At 37.5% G+C, this 21532-nt stretch overlaps 1 protein-coding gene across 8 annotated transcripts in view; it reads left to right on the forward strand.

The window, feature by feature from the left end:
• LOC139751244 (phosphatase and actin regulator 4) overlaps positions 1-21532 on the forward strand; it is a 173876-nt gene that overhangs the window by 135077 nt on the left and 17267 nt on the right. For 7 of the 8 annotated variants that reach the window (XM_071666485.1, XM_071666479.1, XM_071666480.1 and 4 more), the window contains one exon: positions 3098-3288. In XM_071666485.1, coding sequence (XP_071522586.1) covers positions 3098-3288 — 191 coding nt within the window. The other variant, XM_071666486.1, reaches the window with a different exon arrangement.

Here is a 21532-nt window from a genome sequence, read left to right on the forward strand (position 1 = left end):
TGGAAATAAAAAGAGCGTGGTTGAGAGAGCAGAAGAGGGTGTTTTGAAATGGTTTGGGCACATGGAGAGAATGAGTGAGGAAAGATTGACCAAGAGGATATATGTGTCGGAGGTGGAGGGAACGAGGAGAAGAGGGAGACCAAATTGGAGGTGGAAAGATGGAGTGAAAAAGATTTTGTGTGATCGGGGCCTGAACATGCAGGAGGGTGAAAGGAGGGCAAGGAATAGAGTGAATTGGAGCGATGTGGTATACAGGGGTTGACGTGCTGTCAGTGGATTGAATCAAGGCATGTGAAGCGTCTGGGGTAAACCATGGAAAGCTGTGTAGGTATGTATATTTGCGTGTGTGGACGTGTGTATGTACATGTGTATGGGGGGGGGTTGGGCCATTTCTTTCGTCTGTTTCCTTGCGCTACCTCGCAAACGCGGGAGACAGCGACAAAGTATAAAAAAAAAAAAAAAAAAAAAAAAAAAAAAATTGCATCAGCGAGGTAGCACCAGGAAAGAGACAAAGAATGACCCATCCACTCATATACACATATATATATACATAAATACCCACATACACATATGTACATACATATACATATCAACATATACATACACATACACAGACATTACATTCATACACGTACATATTCATATTTGCTTACCTTCATCAATTACTGTCGGTAACCAGCCCCACAGGAAAACTGCATCACCATCCCCTGCTTCAGTGAGGTAGCGCCAGGAAAGCATACAAAAAAGGCCACATTCGTCCACAGTCATTCTCTAGCTGTCACGTTTAATGCACCTGCATGTGGAGAGAATGAGTGAGGAAAGATTGACATAGAGGATACTTGTGTCAGATGTGGAGGGAACAAGGAGAAGCAGGTGACCAAATTGGAGGTGGAAGAATGGAGTGAAAAAGATTTTGAGCGATCAGGACCTGAATGTACAGGAGGATGAGAGGCATGCAAGGAATAGAGTGAATTGGAACACTGTGGTATACCGGGTTCGATGTGCTGTCCATGGACTGAACCAGGGCATGTGAAACATCTTGGGTAAACCAGATATACACATGTAAATACTCACACTTGCTCACCTTTATCCATTTCCAGTGCCACCCTGCCCACAGGAAACAGCATTGCCACTCATTGCAACAATGAGATAGTGCCAGGAAACATGCAGGGAATACTCGTCGGGAAGTATTCTTTCTTCCTTTTTTCCATACATATTTGCCATTTCCCACATTGGCAAGGTAGCCTTCAGAACAGATGACTCAGGCTTAGAGGGAAAAATCCTCACTTGGCTCCCTTCTCTGTTCCTTTTTTTTTTTTTTTTTTTTTTTTTTTTTTTTAAGAGAGAGAGCCTTACAAAGCACTGATTTGATATACCACAAGAGCTCTCTTGCCAAAAATGTAACTTCCATTATAGAGACACTGAACATTTACTCCTCACTTGTCATTTGCTCACCTCACAAAGAGGGACAACTCGCAAAATTTATCCTGTTGATTATTAAGATGTGAAATTCTGTATCACAGGAGTTGAGATAAGGTGACCTCTTGTATAAGAAACATTGATGATTAATTTTTTATTAACTGGAAGACCTAAGCATATCATTGCAACGTATGATTACCTTTATGTCATTTCTTTTTACTTGAGAAAATACTGGCATACATAGATTTTAGTTGTTTGTTCTTGTCTTTTATTCTGCTTAGGTGAATCTTGAAATGTTGAATCTTATAAGTAATTAATCCAGTAAAATGTTGAAACTTTCTGTGAAACAGTAGTTTAGTGTTAATATACATACTTTATTCATGTTTTACCATGGGATTAGGAGGATGTTATATACTTCATATTGCTGAGAGCAGGCCAGTTTGTCGTCTTAGGTACAGGGACTGAGCTAACCCTTCATATTTGAGACAATAACATTTAACTGAAGGAAAATGTTATTGGATGATAGCCTGTATGAGAAGTTATATTGCTTTGATCTTAATTGAAAAATAAAATTCCTTTCTGTGGTTTAATGTGATGGGTACAGATAAACTATAAGGGAAATTTTCGTTGCTTTCTGATAGGTAATGGCCTGAATATCTTGCATGTTGTGGCTGTTGCATGTCTTAAGCTAAGGGTAAGCATGATACATAAAAAGCCATAGTACTTTGGGGGTATATGATATGTATTTCTTTATGGTTGTCTAAAGCTTGAAGCATATTCTTAAACATTTGATTACTGTTTTCATATTTTATGTGAAATAGTAAGGAACTAGTTAAAGTCAGTCTTATTGTACTATCTTGGATTTACCTCCTGCCCTCTGAAGTTATGACGAGTCATTAATGCATATTTTCTGATTGGCAGTGACCATTATAAACTGTGCACTTTGATGCATGATAAGGTACCCACTGGTGAAATGTTCTTATGGTATTTGCTGTTCACATGGCATTGAGGAATGCATCTTATGTAATTTGCTGAAAGAACACCAGTAAAGATTGTTTTTTAAATACAGATCATATGAAATATTTTTTATTATGGTTTGGAAAATATTGACATTTGTGCTTACCCCAAGGTATTAGTATCTAAATTCATTGTCACTTAAGCTTTGATTCTTATGGCTTTCAGTAAGTTAATTATGGTAGGTAAACTGAAAATGCCTCAGTTTTTGATAATGAAGACCCAGGATTATATTGATATGGAAAGATTTTGACATTCAGCTTTATGAAAGTAGCTAAATCCTCTCTGGGAGGATTCTCATTGTGAAGAGTTACTTTTCATTTTTTTCGTAATTACATTTGAATCTTTGAATCCATTAAACAATTAAAGTGAATAACATTTTACAAGGCAAATATATAATTTGTTATAAGAAATATTATCAATAGTGTGGTACCTTAAAAGTACACCTGTTTGTTATAAGATGAATAATGGCAGTGTTCTTTTTTTTTGTCTTTACCTCTATCTGAGATGACATTTTATACTTAAATACAAGTGGAGGATGTATGACTCCATAAAGTTAAGATCAGTCTGCATGTAGTATTGATGAATAGCAATTGAAGTAAGACATAACCCCTTTCTGCAGAAAGCTTATGTGTATTAATACAAATGTTTCATCCCACCACAGTACCAAGCCCATCCGGTTTTCATACAGTAGGGGAGACGGAGACAAGTCATCTGGGGAAAATAAGGAAAACAGTGTTCCCTTCACTTATCTTCCCCCCAACACTGTTCTTCCCAACTCATTGCAAGAGTCGCGAGTAGATGATGATGATGAGGATGGCCCTATCCTCTATCGTGATGACGATGATGATGATGGTAAGTGATTAATCTTTAAAGATAAAGGAGCTAACATAATTGATTGAAATGTTGCTGTGTAGTCTTGTAGAGCCAGTGGTTTTCTTTATTTGCAAAAAACAGAAATACTTACCTTCATGAGACTGACAATTTATATCTGATGTAGAAATGTTTGAAAATATCGTATTTCAAATTGCACCTCTTCTTCCTGCATGTCATAATGTTATAACTAGATTGCCCTCATTGTGTTGAGTGTACCAAGGATATTTGATGGTAAGATCTCAGTTTCTGAAAACTGGCTTGTGTTTGAGGAATTATTAACTGCTAATTATAGATTCTACAAAACACACACCATTTAGGCTGAACTAATAAAGTGCTGGACAGATGTCCATTGTTTTATGTTTCACCATTACTCAGGGGCATAAAGTGTGTGTGGGTATGTGTGGATATATATGCGAGTGTTGGGCCCTGAATATAAGGAGCAGAAGCAGGTGAATGTACAGAAGAGCCTGAGAGCAGAATGTGGTGTGAGGCAACTTGATTGTATAAGGAATGACAGTGTAGGAAAGAGATGTGGTAGCAAGTTCGGTATGATTGAGAGACTGAACTGTGGTGTGTTGAAATGGTTTGGACACATAGAGTGGATGAGTTAGGAAAGATTATCTAAGAATGTCAGTATGTTGAAAGTGGAGGGAGGAATGGGAAGGTAGAGACCAAGAAGATGGAAAGATGAAGTGAAAGAGGCTGAAGTATCAGGATCTAAACTATCAGGTGGGTGAGAAACTTGAATAGGATAGAATGAATTAGATTGATTTGGTATAGAAAGGGTGATATACTGTCACTGGGCTGAAGCAGGACATATGAAACAGAGTAAACCATGTAATAGTCTTTTGGGCATGGATGTGGATTATGGGCACTGGGTTTGGTGCATTATTCATGACACTAGAATGTGGATATGTCCAAATGAGGCCATTGTTCATGTTCCTGACATTACTTTGCTCTTCGTTTGCTCACATTGAGTCTTTAATTATCATGTATAATGCACTGAAACCAGAGCCTGTTGTTCACAGCCAAGCCCCACAGATCAGTCTGGTGTTTTCCTCTGACTACCTAATATACCCTAGTCCAGCCCATTGATAGTACATCATCCACCTTATACCATATCACTCCAACTTATAAGTCATTAATGCATCCAATACAGAGTGACCTCATTATGCCTGATACTTTGCATCAGCACTGAACCCTTCCCATTCAAACCACTTCAAAACCAACCACCAAACCACAAGCGAAAGATAAAGAGCTCACTCCTGTTTCATATTTCTGCAACCTGTACTTACAGATCACTTCTCCAGCAAACATGACATTGAACACTGACAAAATATACATTCACCAAACAGCCCAACAAGTACTAAACAGAGTCAACCCACTCTTAAACATGATTCCACCAGATATACCCCCATCTGAAACCACACTTTTCAGGAATCTACATGCTTCCCTACCTTGTATGCATTATAGATTCCACCCATCTCTCTAGTGCTACATACTACAAACACTACTTAACAACAACAACGCCTCATCCCCAAGAAGCAATTTCAGCACTGATATACACTGAACACTTACTACTCAGTCTTATTGTGTTCTCCACACGAGGATACACCTACATCATTGTTCTTGATTAGTATTCCTGGCTTTCAGAGTTCTGAAGGAGCCCCATATAACAGGAGCTTAAGAAGGAAAGGTAAAAGCTATTAATGGGCTGAACCATGGTTTATCCCAGACTCTTAGATTGGATATGAGTGAAATAGGCCATTTCTTCGCATTCTCCTTTGCATTACCTCGCTAACACAAGAAATGGCAAATGTATGAAAGGAAAAAATTTTATATATGTGTATATATTTCTTTTATACAATTGCCATTTCCCGCGATTAAGTACAGTAATTAAAAAAGATATTTATTTATTAGTTATACTTTATCGCTGTTTCATGCATCAGCGAGATAGTGCCAGGAAACACAAAGAATGGCCCATCCACTCACATACACATATATTACATAGATGCCCATACACGCACATATACATACACAGACAAATATACACCTTTACATATTCATACTTGCTTGCCTTCATCCATTCCTGTCACTACCCTGCCACACAGGAAATAGCAAGTGAAAAGTCACCTTTCTCAAGGCTGAATTATTGAGAGTAGAGTTCCTTCAAAGAGCGTCTTGCTCCAAAGGAGTCTGTAATATCTCTGCTACTGGATGTAGTGAAGCCTTGAGCTGCAGGAGCTTTTAGAAAGGACGTGGGTAACACAAGGACTCTTTTATAGAAATTGGTCATGGGGTAATTATGAATGAAAATAAGCTCGATAGAATACAGAATTTCTGAAATGTAAGTTACCATCTCCGTTATTTTCTATCTCATAGCAGGGATTCAGTCGTGTCAAGATGCCTGGCAATGAAGAAACCCACTATGAAGAGAGTTTGTGTCACTTTGAAGAGAGTTTGTTGTTTCTTGTGGAGTTATGTTAGCATGAATGAAAGATCTTCCTTTTTCATTTGTTATACACCACAGTTCCTGTGTTATGTGTTTGTCTGAACTCCAAGGTAGCTGACTTTTGACATTCAGCTCTTGATGGATGACTTAGTTGATAGGGAACTTACCTGTAAGGTGTATAGTAGTTGATCGGGAACTTCCCTGTAAGGTGTATAGTGTTACCATCAGATATCTCTTGCACATGATGGCCAATGCATTGAGGGTTATCAGTATATAAACACGATGACTATACAAGAGAGAAAAATGGCTCAATTCTTCAAAAGTTTTTTTTTTTTTTTTCATTCTTATTTGTAAACTATTTAATCGTAAAAGGATTTTTTGATAATTTTAGATATTTACAAGTTTATTGGTGTCATCTATGAAGTAAAGTGAATATTAGTACAGGGGAAGATAGCTTTTCCATGAGTGAAAATTATTTTTATTATTATTACATTAATCGCTGTTTCCCGCATCAGTGAGGTAGTGCCAGGAAACAGACAAAGGATGGCTTATCCACTCATATATATATATATATATATATATATATATATATATATATATATATATATATATATATATATATATAAATGCCCATACACGCTTGAATCAGCTACCAGTGCTGTATCATCAGCAAACAACAACTGACTCACTTCCCGGGCCCTCTCATCTCAGACTGCATACTCCCCCTCCCTCCAAAACTCTTGCATTTACCTCCTAACCACCCCATCCATAAACAAATTTAACAACCATGTAGACGCCACACACCCCTGCCACAGACCAACCTTCACTGGGAACCAGTCGCTCTCCTCTTCCTACTTACATACATGTCTTACATCCTTGATGAAAACTTTTCACTGCTTCTAACAGCTTACCTCACACACCACATACCCTTAAGACCTTCCATAAAGCATCTCTATCAACCCTATCATATGCTTTCTCCAATTCCATAAATGCCACATACAAATCCGTCAGTTTTTCTAAATATTTCTCACACATTCTTCAAAGCAAACTTGTTCTCTGTGTCCTCCATTAGCAGGTAGTGCTAATGATAATGATGTGGTCTCATGCTTTAGCTTCCACTTTCTAGTTTTCACATATAATGCACCAAAACCAGAGCCCCCTATCCAAAACTGTCCAACGTACTTTTCCATAGTTTCTTGTGACTGCTTCATATGCCATCGTTCAGCCCATTGACAGCACATCTCGCCCTGTATACCCCATTGCTCCACTTCACTCCCTCCTTTGCATGTCTCACACCTTCTTGCACATTTAGGCCCTGAACACTTGAAGCATCTTTCATTCCACCCCTCCACCTCCCCTATAGTTTCCCCCTTTTCCTTGTTCTCTTCAGTTTCAACATGTATACCCTCTTAGTAATCTTTTCCTCACATCCTCTCTGTATGTTGAAGTCTTCTTAATTTACCTTACCTTCTTCAGCTCTATCATACATACTCTTTTACCGCCACTCCTCTCTTTTACTGTATCATTTCTTATTTGATGAACCATTGTATTACAACATATTGTTCTCCAACATTCATTTCCACAACTTTCAGTCTTCCATATTTTGTCATCAATGGCCTACACCTCCATCCGTACAACACTTTTGGGACTATTATACTCTCAGATACCCTTTTTGCACTTGCAGACATTGACCTCTCTTTCCACACAGTTCAATAATGCCTGTAGGTAAATATTTGATGGTGTAGTGTAAGAGAGAAGTGTCGGAGTAAGTGTAGTGTGACTGACCAGTTAGTGTTAGATGATATTATTGGGACATATGAAGGTGAACAGAGAAAAACTGACTAAGTGGATTTATGTGTTGGAAATGGGCGGAACTAGGTGGGTGGAGGAGAGACTAAGGAGATAGAAGAATGGCATTAAGGATGTTTGTGATATGAGGGACTGACCATTGAGCAGTATTGGTGTGATATGTAGGGGGTATTGCTGTCATTGGGCTGAACCAGGGCATATGAAACAGACAAGTGAACCACAGAGTAGTCTACAGAGCTTTGCAGTTGATGGTATATTCTGGTTTCAGTACATTATACATAACAACCAAAGTGTGGATGTGTGCAAATGAGGCCATTGTACACTTGGTCCTAATGCTACCTCGCTAAGATAGGAGAGGCAATTAGATATGAGAGAAATATGTGTATGTGACCTCTGTAGATAAGTAGTGACAATATGGATGAAATGAAGGATGTGTTTAATGATAAAGTTTGAAGCACTTTTCCATGTTTTTATTGCAAGTTAAGTCATTATTTTGTAAGATTTTACTCTATGGGGTAACAGGCGTAGGGAATTACTTAACACCACATTCTGCAAAATTTGATTAGAACCATGGCTCTGCCGATTGGAGCTATATATAGTTTGCGTGTGTGTGTGTGTATATATATATATATATATATATATATATATATATATATATATATATATATATATATATATATATATATATGCGCTACCTCGCAAACGCGGGAGACAGCGACAAAGTATAATAAAAAAAAAATAATATATATAATGTTTGATACATTCTTTGTGCTGTAGATGTTTGTTTAGTTTGCACTGAGTTGACTATAAGTAATAGAATTGAAGTCTGCACTTTTGTTTATGTGCTAGAAGTTTTTATTTTCTTCAGAATTTCTGAGGTAAAAACATTTTTGGAGCATAAGAATTTGACAAACCACCTCAGTTTTGTTTTCTGGCTGGTACAGTACAAGATACAGACTTACAGTTTCGATAAGTAACTTCAAATCATTTATTTTATTTGTGAAGTAATACAGTAATCAAAATTATTCCCATTCATCTTATATCAAATGTGTATTGAACTTAAAGACAGCAGAAAAAGATATATAATGAAGAAACTTCACTGAGTTAGATGAGGCTTTTGCTAATGTAAATACCTTACATACGTCGTTTTATGTTGGTTATAATATTTTATTAGGGTTGTGAGTGCACTTTGTAATTTGACTGTGTATAAGACAAGAGCTTATGTTTTTATATGCTTGAAGAGTACAGTATTGTATCAGTAGATCCATTCCAATTTATGTGGGATGGATCGAGTGGATACAGTGTCACAGCTTATTGTACATCCCCACCAGTGTTAAAATATCCACAAAAATCCAAACAAAAATCAGACATATAATATGGCATGCATGGTTGCTGAGCTTCATTTACATATATATATATATTAGATATATCTGTCTCTTTCTCCTTATATGATTTTGTAGAAATGTGCAAACCAGTAGCTTCTGTAGTGTAATGAGAAGCTTATATACTTCATCAGCTTTTGAACTTAACATCTGTAAAGCTTACAGTATTGAAATCTATTTCATTTGTAATTATATAAGATCTTACTAAAAGAATTTTGAATCTTCATGACATTAAAAGGTAAACTTTATGACTTTTAGCTTACATCACATTGTTTTTCGTTGGAGAAATTTTAGACAGATGTATGAAATTGCTGATGATGTATCAGTGATGTGTTCTGCTTGCATCAATAAGTATGAAAACAAGGGAGTAATCTTTAGTAAATATTGCTGTGAGTGTGATATTAAATCAACTTGTTTGTTCCCCATGTAACCCTACACTCGTGACTTGGTTGGATTTGTCATCACATCGTCTGGAAAAATATTTGGCAAGTATTTTATGTGAAGTATTGTATTTTTTGAAATTTTTGTAAATGTATCTGCCATTGTATGTGAAATTTATTTTATCTATTCAATAGTTTTTATTAATTTTTTACAGTAACATGTTGACAATTGTTAATTCATGGATTCGCTCTTGATGTTTCAGAAATAAGATGAACCTATTTATTAAAGCAATGTATTTAGACATGAAGGTAAAACTGGAATATTTATATATATTGAATCAATTCCTGTTCATACTTTTCCAGTATATGAATTATGGTGGCTCTGGAAGACACCCCCTCCCCCTCCTTCCCCTTTTTCCCCCCCAGGCAAGGAAGGTCTGGGGACAGAGGCAGTATTATCAAACCTCCAGAATTTTGCTGGGTCAGATACTGCCTGTTCGTAAGCTAATTTAAGAACATGCAAACTCAGGCCTTCCTTATCATTTGTATGAAGTGAATGTACCTCTGTACAAAGGTAAAGATAGATATGAAATCCAAAAATTAAAGAGAAAGATACTTGTTTAGTGCACAAGGCAAAATATGTAATGATGACTGTAAGAATTCATAGAGAAGGGAAGATCAAGGTGGATTTGAGAAGGGGCACAGGTGTATTGAGTAGATCTGTGATGGTTGACAAAGTGGATCAGATGTATATCATAACATATGAGCTCAGATATTGTTAAAACATCAGTTTTTGCATGATATCTCCAATTTGGGAAAAAAAAACATGTACTAAAGTTGGGAGAGATAGATACAGATACAAGAAGGGAGAGGATTTTGAAGCTCATTTTTTGTGAACTGGTTGTTGCCAGAAGCATTGAAGTGTTCCAGTGATTGCAGTGCATGTGTTAGGATGAAGAATGAGTGAATGGTTGTGTTCATTAAGATATGTGAGTATGCTGTTTCTTTCATAGCTGTGGATGATGCATATTGATTTCACTATAAACCAATGTTTCTGTACTCCACCTACATGTGGTTACATCTTGAGTGAAAAATCACCTTCAGCAGAGTTGTGATGATCAGTTGTTTTTGGAGTAAGATCTTGTCAAAGAACTTTTTACTTCAAAGGAGTTCATAATTTCTCTGCTGCTGATTGTAGTGCACCCCTAAAGCTACAGGAGCTTCATTAAAGGAGTCTTGAGGTTGTATAATTGAAAACAGTTTTAAGGTTCCAAAGTGATTGCAGAGCACTTGTTAGAATGAAGAATGAGTGAATGGATTTGTTCTAATGCTTGTTATGTGATTTTGCTTCTTTCTCCATTGGTAGGAATGTTGTTGCATGTTGATGTGATTGTGAGCAAGTGAAACAAAGCACTACAGAGTAAGGAGGAGAGTATGGGAGTGTGTGTTAGAAGAGGAAGTTGAAAGTTTATCTTAAGAAAAGCATTTTGTTGCTGTTTTAAGAGGTGGAAGGTACAGTATGAGATATGTTGAGATTGCAAAAAAGGCCACATTCATTCACCCTCAGTCTCCAGCTGTCATGTGTAATGCACCGAAACTACAGCTCCCTATCCACATCCAGGCCCCACAGACCTTTCCATGGTTTACCCCAGATGCTTCACATGCCCTGGTTCAGTCCATTGACAGCCCGTTGACCTTGGTATACCACATCATTCCAGTTCACTCTGTTCCTTGCTCTCTTAACCAAACCATTCTCCCTGACCCTCTCACTTCACACACCACCCTGATTAAAACACCCTATATCTGCCACTCTATCATTAAACACATTCAGCAAACCTTCAAAATACTCACTCCATCTCCTTCTCACTTCATCACTACCTGTTATTACTTCCCCACTTGCCTCCACCAATATTCTCATTTGTTCTCATGTCTTACGCACATTATTTACCTCCTTCCAAAACATCTTATTTTCCCTAAAGTTTATTGATACTCTCTCACCCCAACTCTCATTTGCCCTCTTTTTCAACCCTTGCATCTTTCTCTTTACCTCCCGCTGCTTTCTTTTATACGTCTCCCAGTCATTTGCACTCCTTCCTTGCAAGTATCATCTAAATGCCTCCCTTTTCTCTTTCACTAACAACTTTACATCGTCATCCCACCACTCACTACCCTTTCTAATCTGCCCACCTCCCACCTTTTTCATGCCACATGCATCTTTTGCACATGCCATCACTGCTTCCCTAAATACATCCCATTCCTCACCCACTCCTCTCACATCATTTGCTCTCACCTTTTGCCACTCTACACTCAATCTTTCCTGGTATTTCCTCCCACAAGTCTCCTTTCCAAGCTCACTTACTCTCGCCACTCTCTTCTCCCCAACATTCTTCTTTATTGAAAAGCCTCTACAAGTCTTCACTGTTACCTCCACAAAATAGTGATCAGACATCCCTCTAGCTGCACCTCTCAGCATATTAACATCCAAAAGTCTCTCTTTTACACACCTATCAAGTTAAACATAATCCAATAATGCCCTTTGACCTTCTTACCTACTAACATACATATACTTATGTATATCTCTCTTTTTAAACCAGGTATTCCCAATCACCACTCTTTTTTCAGCACACAAATCCACAAGCTGTTCACCATTTCCATTCACAACACTGGAAACCTCATATACACCAATTATACTCTCAACTGCCACTTTACTTACCTTCACATTTAAATCACCCATCACTAAAACCCGGTCTCGTGCATCAAAGCTGCTGGCACACTCACTCAGCTGCTCCCAAAACACCTGCCTCATGATCTTTCTTCTCATGACCAGGTGCATAAGCACCAACAGTCATCCATCACTCTCCATCCTTTTCAGTTTTACCCACATCAGTGTAGAATTTACTCCCTTACACTCTGTCACATACTCCCACAACTCCTGCTTCAGAGTAGTGCTACTCCTAACTTAGTTCTTGTCCTCTCACTAACCCTTGATTTTACTCCCAAGACTCTTCCAAAACACTCTTCCCCTTTACCCTTGAGCTTCGTTTCACTCTAAGCTAGAATATCCAGGTTTCTTTCCTCAAACATACTGCCTGTTTCTCCTTTCTTTCATCTTGGTTACATCCACACACATTCAGACACTCCAATCTGAGCCTTCGAGGAGGATGAGCACCCCCCCCTGCTTGACTCCCTCTTTTTCCCTTTTTAGAAATTGACATACAATATCCCTTTTTAGAAAGGGATGTTGTGAAAATGAACATTTCCTTTTACTTTCAAGGTAATTAGCACATGATTTTTCTTTTAGTTGATAGTAAGGTAAGATATAAGAAACATTAGGTAGGAACCTTTGAAAACACAGTGGTAGAGTTGCCCTCTGCCAGTGGCCTGTTAATGGTGAGGCACTAAAGGCCAAGAAGCAACATTGGAGATCAACAGTTATGGAGACTTTTGCTTTGGCCACCCCCTCGAGGGGATTCCCATAGGAGACATGTCAGAGATATAGGTAGGTAATAGCAAAGCTTTAAAGAAATTATGAATAAGCCATTGTACTAGACAGTGGAAGACAGCATATTGACTGAATAATCAGATAAGTACTCAGGTTTAAAAAAATATATATATATTGACCAATTTACAAGGATATATGAACATTGTTATTGCAGTTAGAATGGTTCATTGAACATTGCAGTTGTACATATAATCTGCAATCAAAATGTTATATTTTTGGTTATTAGTGGCATAATGATAACACTGGAAATAATTACATATTGATGTAGTTCCTAATTTTTTGTTACCGGTTGCTTAAAGATAGGTCAGTATTTAATGTAATGATTCCAGTTATAATGTGATTTTTCCTGTTTTGAAAGAAAGCTTTCGGCCAGAAAAATAATTCACTAAAGTTAACCTTAGTTTTTGGCCCTTTTTATCGAAACAAATTTTCCTTAAAATCTTATTGGAGGCACTGCTCATTATGTTAAAGGTGGATATTAAGTGTCCTCACTTTTTAGGTTGATCGGTCGTATTATCCCTTGTGTCTTATATTAGTGGCTACTTGTCATCCTTAGGTAACATTTTGTTAGATAATACACTGATATTTAAGATATTAAAGCTCCTATGGGTGATTGCTCCAAATCAAGGCATTCTCATCCGTACCCACACTACTACACGATATATGTTGATCACATTCCATGCCCTTTTATGGCTGACACTTTTCAAGAGTTGGTATATATCTAGGTCAGCAATAACTAGTCTGCATTTTTCTTTATCTTAGGATCTTAAAATATGGGTTTTATATTCCATCAGTCACTTTTGTCTTTTTTGACAGCCAGATAGGTCATCTTCCCATTTAGATGTTGCATCAGTGCCTATAACATCCCAAATTTCATATATAGTTGTCTATGAACAAAATCATGTATGCATTGGTAACAATATGTGACTTCATCCCTCACATCATGATGGTGGAATGTTATTAATGAGAACGGGATACTCCAGGATAGCAGCATTGATTTCACTCACCCAAATGCATGTTTTTTACCTGAATATGAATATTTTTTCCCACGAAAAACAGTTGAAGAACACTTGATACGAATATATTAGTGTTGAGTGACAAGTATTATTGATAGTGAACAGGTTAAGGATATTATCATACATTGAGATTGTGTACCTCTGATTCTTGGATCACGCATACTGTTTGATGGACTAAAAATTTTAGGGATAGAAAAATGTGTTCAGTAATGTCAGTTGGTAGCAGACGCAAGGATGTAAAATTGAAATTGACAGACTTAGGTTTATGTAAGGTAAACCTAATATATTTTCTAATAAGGTCAGTGAAGCAGATTACAGGCCAGCTAGCATGGCAAAGATTAGTTGAAAGTGAATGCTGTAATAGCTTTGAAAGTTCTTAAAAACATTAGTCAGTATAATCCTTTAATATTCATCATATTCCTAGGTTTTTCTTGAATTGGTCACAATTATTTTATTTTAATATTTTTGTGTAGGTGAACTTTAGCTCTTTGGCATCATTAAATGAGAGAGTAGGGATTCTTGCTGAAGTAGAAAAAGCTTTAGAATAGGTAAGTTGTGTATGCTTAAAAGGTAAAACTAGCTACTTTGGCACCAGACTTATGTAAAATACACTAACTTTTGTATATTTATGCAAGTCAGATATCTTTTTTTGAGATTATTCTTCACCTGAACTCTCAGTGATTTTTGGAAAATTCACATATATACCATAGATAGAAAGTGATTACACAACTTATCAGTAAATTTACTTTCTGCATAATGCTAGTAAAATTATGCAGAATGAAGAGTACTGTGCTGGTAGTCACATATATATTCTGTGTATCCCTTGAATAAGTGATTTGTTGATTTAAGTAAAGAAAATATGTACAATTCACATACAAATCTTGGTGTATGACATTATATTCAACTGTTTTGCACTGGTATATATGTTAGTTGTCAATGGATGTTAATTTGTTGTAAGAAATAACTCCCAATTTGGAAGAATTATCTTTTAGTGATGGTAAAGAATACAAGTGAAGATATACCCGTCAGATTTGCAAATTTTCTTTTACAAGATGCCTGTATATGTTTTGTTTATTCTAGTATGATACACAGTTTTTCTCTTAAGAGACTTCTGTCCGAATTTTTTATATAATTTTGCTGCATACAAAATGTTACTGGAATAATCTTATATTCATTTTGTATGGCATTCTTAATTACAGTATGTCACAAAATTGGAGATGCGCACCAATTTGATTATCTAGTATTCAGTATAAATTAGTATGATAGGAAATTTCAGTGCAGTGAATATAAATGTTGATCTTCCATAATCACGTTAAACTACTATGACTGCTTTAAGACCAAGGACAAACCTATCTTTGTCTTAGTAAGTCCCTAACGTATAGTATGAAATGACATTGAGGATTTAACTTAGCTTGTAAATCGTGGAAACTGCAATTTCATGTTGTTTGAAATCATGCAGGTAATGATATATTTGATGATGGCCACCTTGTGCCTTTTGTTGCTCTGCATGTATATATTTTTTTATTATTTTTCTTTTCATGTGGAAGATGTGTTCTTTCCATTATACTGGTACTTGTCTTCAGTTTTGTTTAGAATGTACGGTAGGAGATAGAAGCAATGAAAATACATATACTGTATAAAGGTGTATTTGATATTTGGGCATACACAGTTTTTATAGATGCACATCCTATCATTTCTCTATGCAAATTAAGTGGATATAACTACATTTTCTAAGATTTCCTGGACAACATTAGCAACATTTTGACAATATTAGGATAGCACAGTGTGATGTTGAGGATGCTAAAAGTAATTGTCTTTTGAAAACTTAATATAGTGTAATTTGCCACTCCTTTGAAATGTAAAATTTTATTCTATTTAGTCTTTTGTACATTAGGAGAAGGAATACTCATTAGTCAATGGTGGTTAAGGATGGCGTGGAGCTTTGTGTGTAAATTTTATGCAGATTTATTTTATGCCTAATTGTTTCTCCCACTTTAACAAGGTAACTTCAAAAACAAACAAATAATGGCCGCATTTGAACTCATCTACTCTAGTTTGCATGTATGATGTACTGAAACCAAAGCCAAACATCCTATTCTATATATTTTTCTCCATATTTCTGATGCCCATTTCCTCTGGGAACTCCTTCAAGAGGGTGGCCATGGCAAAAGATTCACCATACCTGGTGAACTCCATTGCTGGCACAGTGTTTCCAGAGATTCATACCTAATTTTCATATATCCTTAGCCAATAATAGAATTGTAGTAAATTATGTGGAAAAGGAAATGTTTGGATGTTTGGTAAGGTATTCAAAGCAAGAACTGTATAAGAATTGAAGCTGAACTATGCCTCTAAGGTCTGGTCATTGCACTCAAAGAAGCACAAAGATATGATTGAGAGGGTTCCAGAGATGAGCATATTAAAAGAGCTGAGCTGCAGTGAAAGGTTGAGGGCTACATGGCTCTCCACCATTGAGAAAAGAAGGGAGAAGGATGACCTGTTAACCGATTTTTAAATTCTTAAATCAACTGGATGATACTGACAGTAAACAGTTCTTATTGAGGTGCAGTATTGTAATCACCAAAGGCCATGATCCTACGTAGGAGGCTAGTCAAGAAAGATGTAAAGAAATACTGGTTTAGTGCAAGATGGTGGTTAGTTGGAAATATATAAGCATGGAACTCTCAAAGTTTTTAAAGTCTCCTTGTTGGAATAGATTCAATACAAAGTACATGAGACAGGGCCTCTTGAATGAATGTCTCTCCATTATGTGCAAATAGATAACTATCCCCTTGTATGTATTTTTTGTCTTAAAACTCAAGTAGTGCAGATTCATTTAAACAAAAATCAATTAAGCTTAAAGTTAAGTCTTGATAAAGTTTCATATTACCGGTGTGATATACTGTTTAGTTAATGTCTGCTAAGATCTCCTCAAGCAGTGGTACGTGATATTCACGAGGTGCTACCTTTGTCTGTGTTATATCCTCTAGGAAGGTGTCAGGATGATTTACATGAACTTTGATATCACTTTTGATGATCTGTATGAACACTTCTAACATGGACTTCATATGAATATGCTGTTTTCTGTCATAGCAACAAGTATAGCTTTGGTTTTAGCATATTGTAGCCTATCTATATAGTGAAGGTTTGGCTAAAGGTACAAAAATTCATCAAGCCTAAAGAAGCATAGATTTCTATGGTTTGTCAGTGGGCAAGCAAATAATGTTTGTTGCTAAGTTACTGTATATTAGTAAGAAAAAAAAATGTTTGACTGGCATATTCCTTATCAGTGAATTACTCAAGAATTCTTCATAAGGGAAGCCTCACAACTCAGAAGACTGAAATTTGGTCTATGATTGTTGTTACCTTGTACTGCTACTGTTGGATAGGGAGTACACTAGTTAACAAAGTTAATTGTTTTCTCTTTTTTTTTACCTGATGTTTGAATCGTATTGCAATACTTGTCATGGTATGATTTACATATACTGCCTTATTTACGTGTATGTTCATATATTTAGATACTGCCTGATGTCTTCATTCCTGTCGGTGTTGAAGATTTTTTATTTGGATTTATCGTTAATTTGAGATCTTCCCATCTTCCCAAGAATATGCATTAGGCAACATGGAGACACGTAGTTGCCAAGTCCCATATTCACATTGCCAGTTGATGCCTCAAAATACAATATGAAATGAGGAAATTACTTGTTTTGACATATGGTAGTTGAGCTACCACCTAAATAGATAGAATAAATTGATGGCAGAACCAATATATGATGTAGCAGGCTTACTTCTATGACAGTTTTATTAGGTGGGCTAAAATAGTTTAAACTTACCAAACCTTCCAGCCCGTTATTTACATACCGGCCTTAGGGTAATTATAGATATAATACTATATTATACAATATGCATTTTATTTATTTATAGTTACCCAAAGCCAGTTTTTAAGAATCCTGGTGTAATCCAGGACCTCTTTCTAGGGGCTCCTGAAGCCGAAGACTCCACTACTACTAGTTGCAGGGAAACGTGAACCCCTTTAGATACAGAATTCTTCAGTGATACTTTTCACTCGCATTGTAATGTTGAGCTAGTGAAGTCTAGTAACATGCGAGGTAGCAACAGGAACAGACAAAGAAAGGCCACATTCATTCTCTGGCTGCCATGTGTAATGTACAGGTACCACAGCTCCCTATCCACAACCAGGTCCCACAGACATTTCCATAGTTTACCTCAGATGCTTCACATGCCTTGGTTCAGTCCATTGACAGCACATCAACTCCAGTATACCACATCATTCCAGTGCACTCTATCCTGTACACACCTTTCACCCCTCTATATGTTCAGGCCCCAATCACTCAAAACCTTTTTCACTCCATCTTTGTGTATGTGTAAGTGTTACCAAATTGTGCCTGCTCAAGGTTATACCGAGTGAAAAGTCACTTTGGTGGGGAACTTCTCACTCTAAAGGAGTCTACATTTCCCTACTACTGGGAGTAGCATAGTCTTGGACTGCAGGAGCCTTTAGAAGAGTCCTGAGAATGCCAGAACTCTTTCACAGAAATTAATCCTGAGATAATCATAAATGAATAAGGTATCCCAATTAATATTCTATCATCTGTATTCATAAATCTTTCTCAGAGAACATCTAAATGAGACCCCTAACCAAATGACCAGGTTATTTGTTAAGACTGAATATTTATTAACATAATAGCAAAGAATGTAGCAGGGGTACTATGTTGAACCTTTCGCTCTTTCAAGTAAAATTTTGTACAAGTATACATACTTTGGGCGAATTGCTTATTTTATTTTGGGAGAAGCTGAGTGAAATCTTTATGTATGTAGGCAAAAGTCCACCCAGTGGACATTTTAGAAGTAGGCCAGCATTCGAGTTAAATCGGATTGTAATTGATGTATTTTAGGCTGCTGGTCAGTAAGGGGAGAAACTTCTGTTTGGTAGTTTGAGGTTCAGCTTAATAGGGTCTCCATTGCCTTTTTAAGAACAGTTCCCCTGACATAAGTACCTATGCTTTGAAAATTGTTCAAGTTCTTAAAGAAGTCTTTACAATAGTGGCTTCTTATGCCACCAGACTGCCACATGAATCAGTTTCAGAAAATATTTATTCATTCATTTTACTTAATTCTGTTAACCGTGTCAGTGAGGTAGCACCAGGAAACATATGAAGAATAGCCCATCCACTCGTATACACATTTATATTTATTTATTATACTTAGTCGCTGTCTCCTGCGTTAGCAAGGTAGCGCAAGAAAACAGACGAAAGAAAGGCCCAACCCACCTACATACACATATATATGCATAAACGCCTATACACGCGCATATACATACACAGACATATACATATATATACACGTGTACATATTCATACATGCATGCCTACATCCATTCCTGTCACTTCCCCACCATACAGAAAACAGCATATCACCCCCCCCCCCTCCCCCCACGTGCATGCGAGGTAACACAAGGGAAAAAAAAAAAAAAAAAAGGCCCCATCCGTTCACACTAAGTCTCTAGCTGTCATGTGTAATGCACCAAAACCACAGCTCCCTATCCACATCCAGGACCCACAGACCTTACCATGGTTTACCCCTGCTTCTCCCGCATTAGCAAGGTAGCGCAAGGAAACAGACAAAAGAATGGCCCAACCCACCCACATACACATATATATACATAAATGCCCACACACACACATATACATATCTATACATTTCAGTGTAAACATACATATACAGACATATACATATATACACACATATACATATTCATACTTGCTGCCTTCATCCGTTCCTGTCGCCACCCTACCACACATGAAATGGCTCCCCCATCTCCCCGCTCGCATGTGAGGTAGCGCTAGGAAAAACAACAAAGGCCACGTTTGTTCACACTCAGTCTCTAGCTGTCATGTGTAATGCACTGAAACCACAGCTCCCTTTCCACATCCAGGCCCCACAAAACTTTCCATGGTTTAACCTAGACGCTTCATATGCCCTGGTTCAATCCATTGACAGCATGGCGACCCTGGTATACCACATTGTTCCAATTCACTCCTTGCATGTCTTTCACCCTCGCTGTATGTTCAGGCCCCAACTGCTCAGAATCTTTTTCACTCCATCCTTCCACCTCCAATTTGGTCTCCTGCATCCCCTTGTTCCCTCCAACATTGACACATATATCCCCTTTGTCAATTCTTCACTCATTCCCCCCATATGTCCAAACAATTTCATTCTGCTCTCTCAACCACACACTTTTTATTTCCACACCTCTCTCTTACCCTTTCATTACTTACTCGATCAAATCACCTCACACCACATATTGTCCTCAAGCATTTCATTTCCAATATATCCACCGTCCTCCATTCAATCCTATCAGTGGTCCATGTCTAGCAAGCATGCAACATTGTTGGAACTACTATTCCTTCAAACATACCCATTTTTGCTCTCTGAGATAATGTTCTCTCCTTCCACACATTCTTCAGCAAGGTAGTGCCAGGAAACAGATGAAGAAAGACTCCTGTTTCCTCTTTTAGAAATTAAAATACAAGAAGGAAGGGTTTCCAGCCCCCCACTCCTGCCCCTTTAGTTGCCTTCTACAACACATGAGGAATACGAGTTAGAATTCTTTTTCGTACCTCAGGGATATGTAGAAGTGGATCAGGTGTTTGCTTTGAAGAATGTATGTGAGAAATACTTAGAAAAGCAAATGGATTTGTATGTAGCATTTATGGATCTGGAGAAGGCATATGATAGAGTTGATAGAGATGCTCTGTGGAAGGTATTAAGAATATATGGTGTGGGAGGCAAGTTGTTAGAAGCAGTGAAAAGTTTTTATCGAGGATGTAAGGCATGTGTACGTGTAGGAAGAGAGGAAAGTGATTGGTTCTCAGTGAATGTAGGTTTGCGGCAGGGGTGTGTGATGTCTCCATGGTTGTTTAATTTGTTTATGGATGGGGTTGTTAGGGAGGTGAATGCAAGAGTTTTGGAAAGAGGGGCAAGTATGAAGTCTGTTGGGGATGAGAGAGCTTGGGAAGTGAGTCAGTTGTTGTTCGCTGATGATACAGCGCTGGTGGCTGATTCATGTGAGAAACTGCAGAAGCTGGTGACTGAGTTTGGTAAAGTGTGTGAAAGAAGAAAGTTAAGAGTAAATGTGAATAAGAGCAAGGTTATTAGGTACAGTAGGGTTGAGGGTCAAGTCAATTGGGAGGTGAGTTTGAATGGAGAAAAACTGGAGGAAGTGAAGTGTTTTAGATATCTGGGAGTGGATCTGGCAGCGGATGGAACCATGGAAGCGGAAGTGGATCATAGGGTGGGGGAGGGGGCGAAAATCCTGGGGGCCTTGAAGAATGTGTAGAAGTCGAGAACATTATCTCGGAAAGCAAAAATGGGTATGTTTGAAGGAATAGTGGTTCCAACAATGTTGTATGGTTGCGAGGCGTGGGCTATGGATAGAGTTGTGCGCAGGAGGATGGATGTGCTGGAAATGAGATGTTTGAGGACAATGTGTGGTGTGAGGTGGTTTGATCGAGTGAGTAACGTAAGGGTAAGAGAGATGTGTGGAAATAAAAAGAGCGTGGTTGAGAGAGCAGAAGAGGGTGTTTTTGAAGTGGTTTGGGCACATGGAGAGGATGAGTGAGGAAAGATTGACCAAGAGGATATATGTGTCGGAGGTGGAG

The sequence above is a fragment of the Panulirus ornatus genome, chromosome 11, assembly GCF_036320965.1.
Source record: "Panulirus ornatus isolate Po-2019 chromosome 11, ASM3632096v1, whole genome shotgun sequence".
Classification (NCBI taxonomy): domain Eukaryota; kingdom Metazoa; phylum Arthropoda; class Malacostraca; order Decapoda; family Palinuridae; genus Panulirus; species Panulirus ornatus.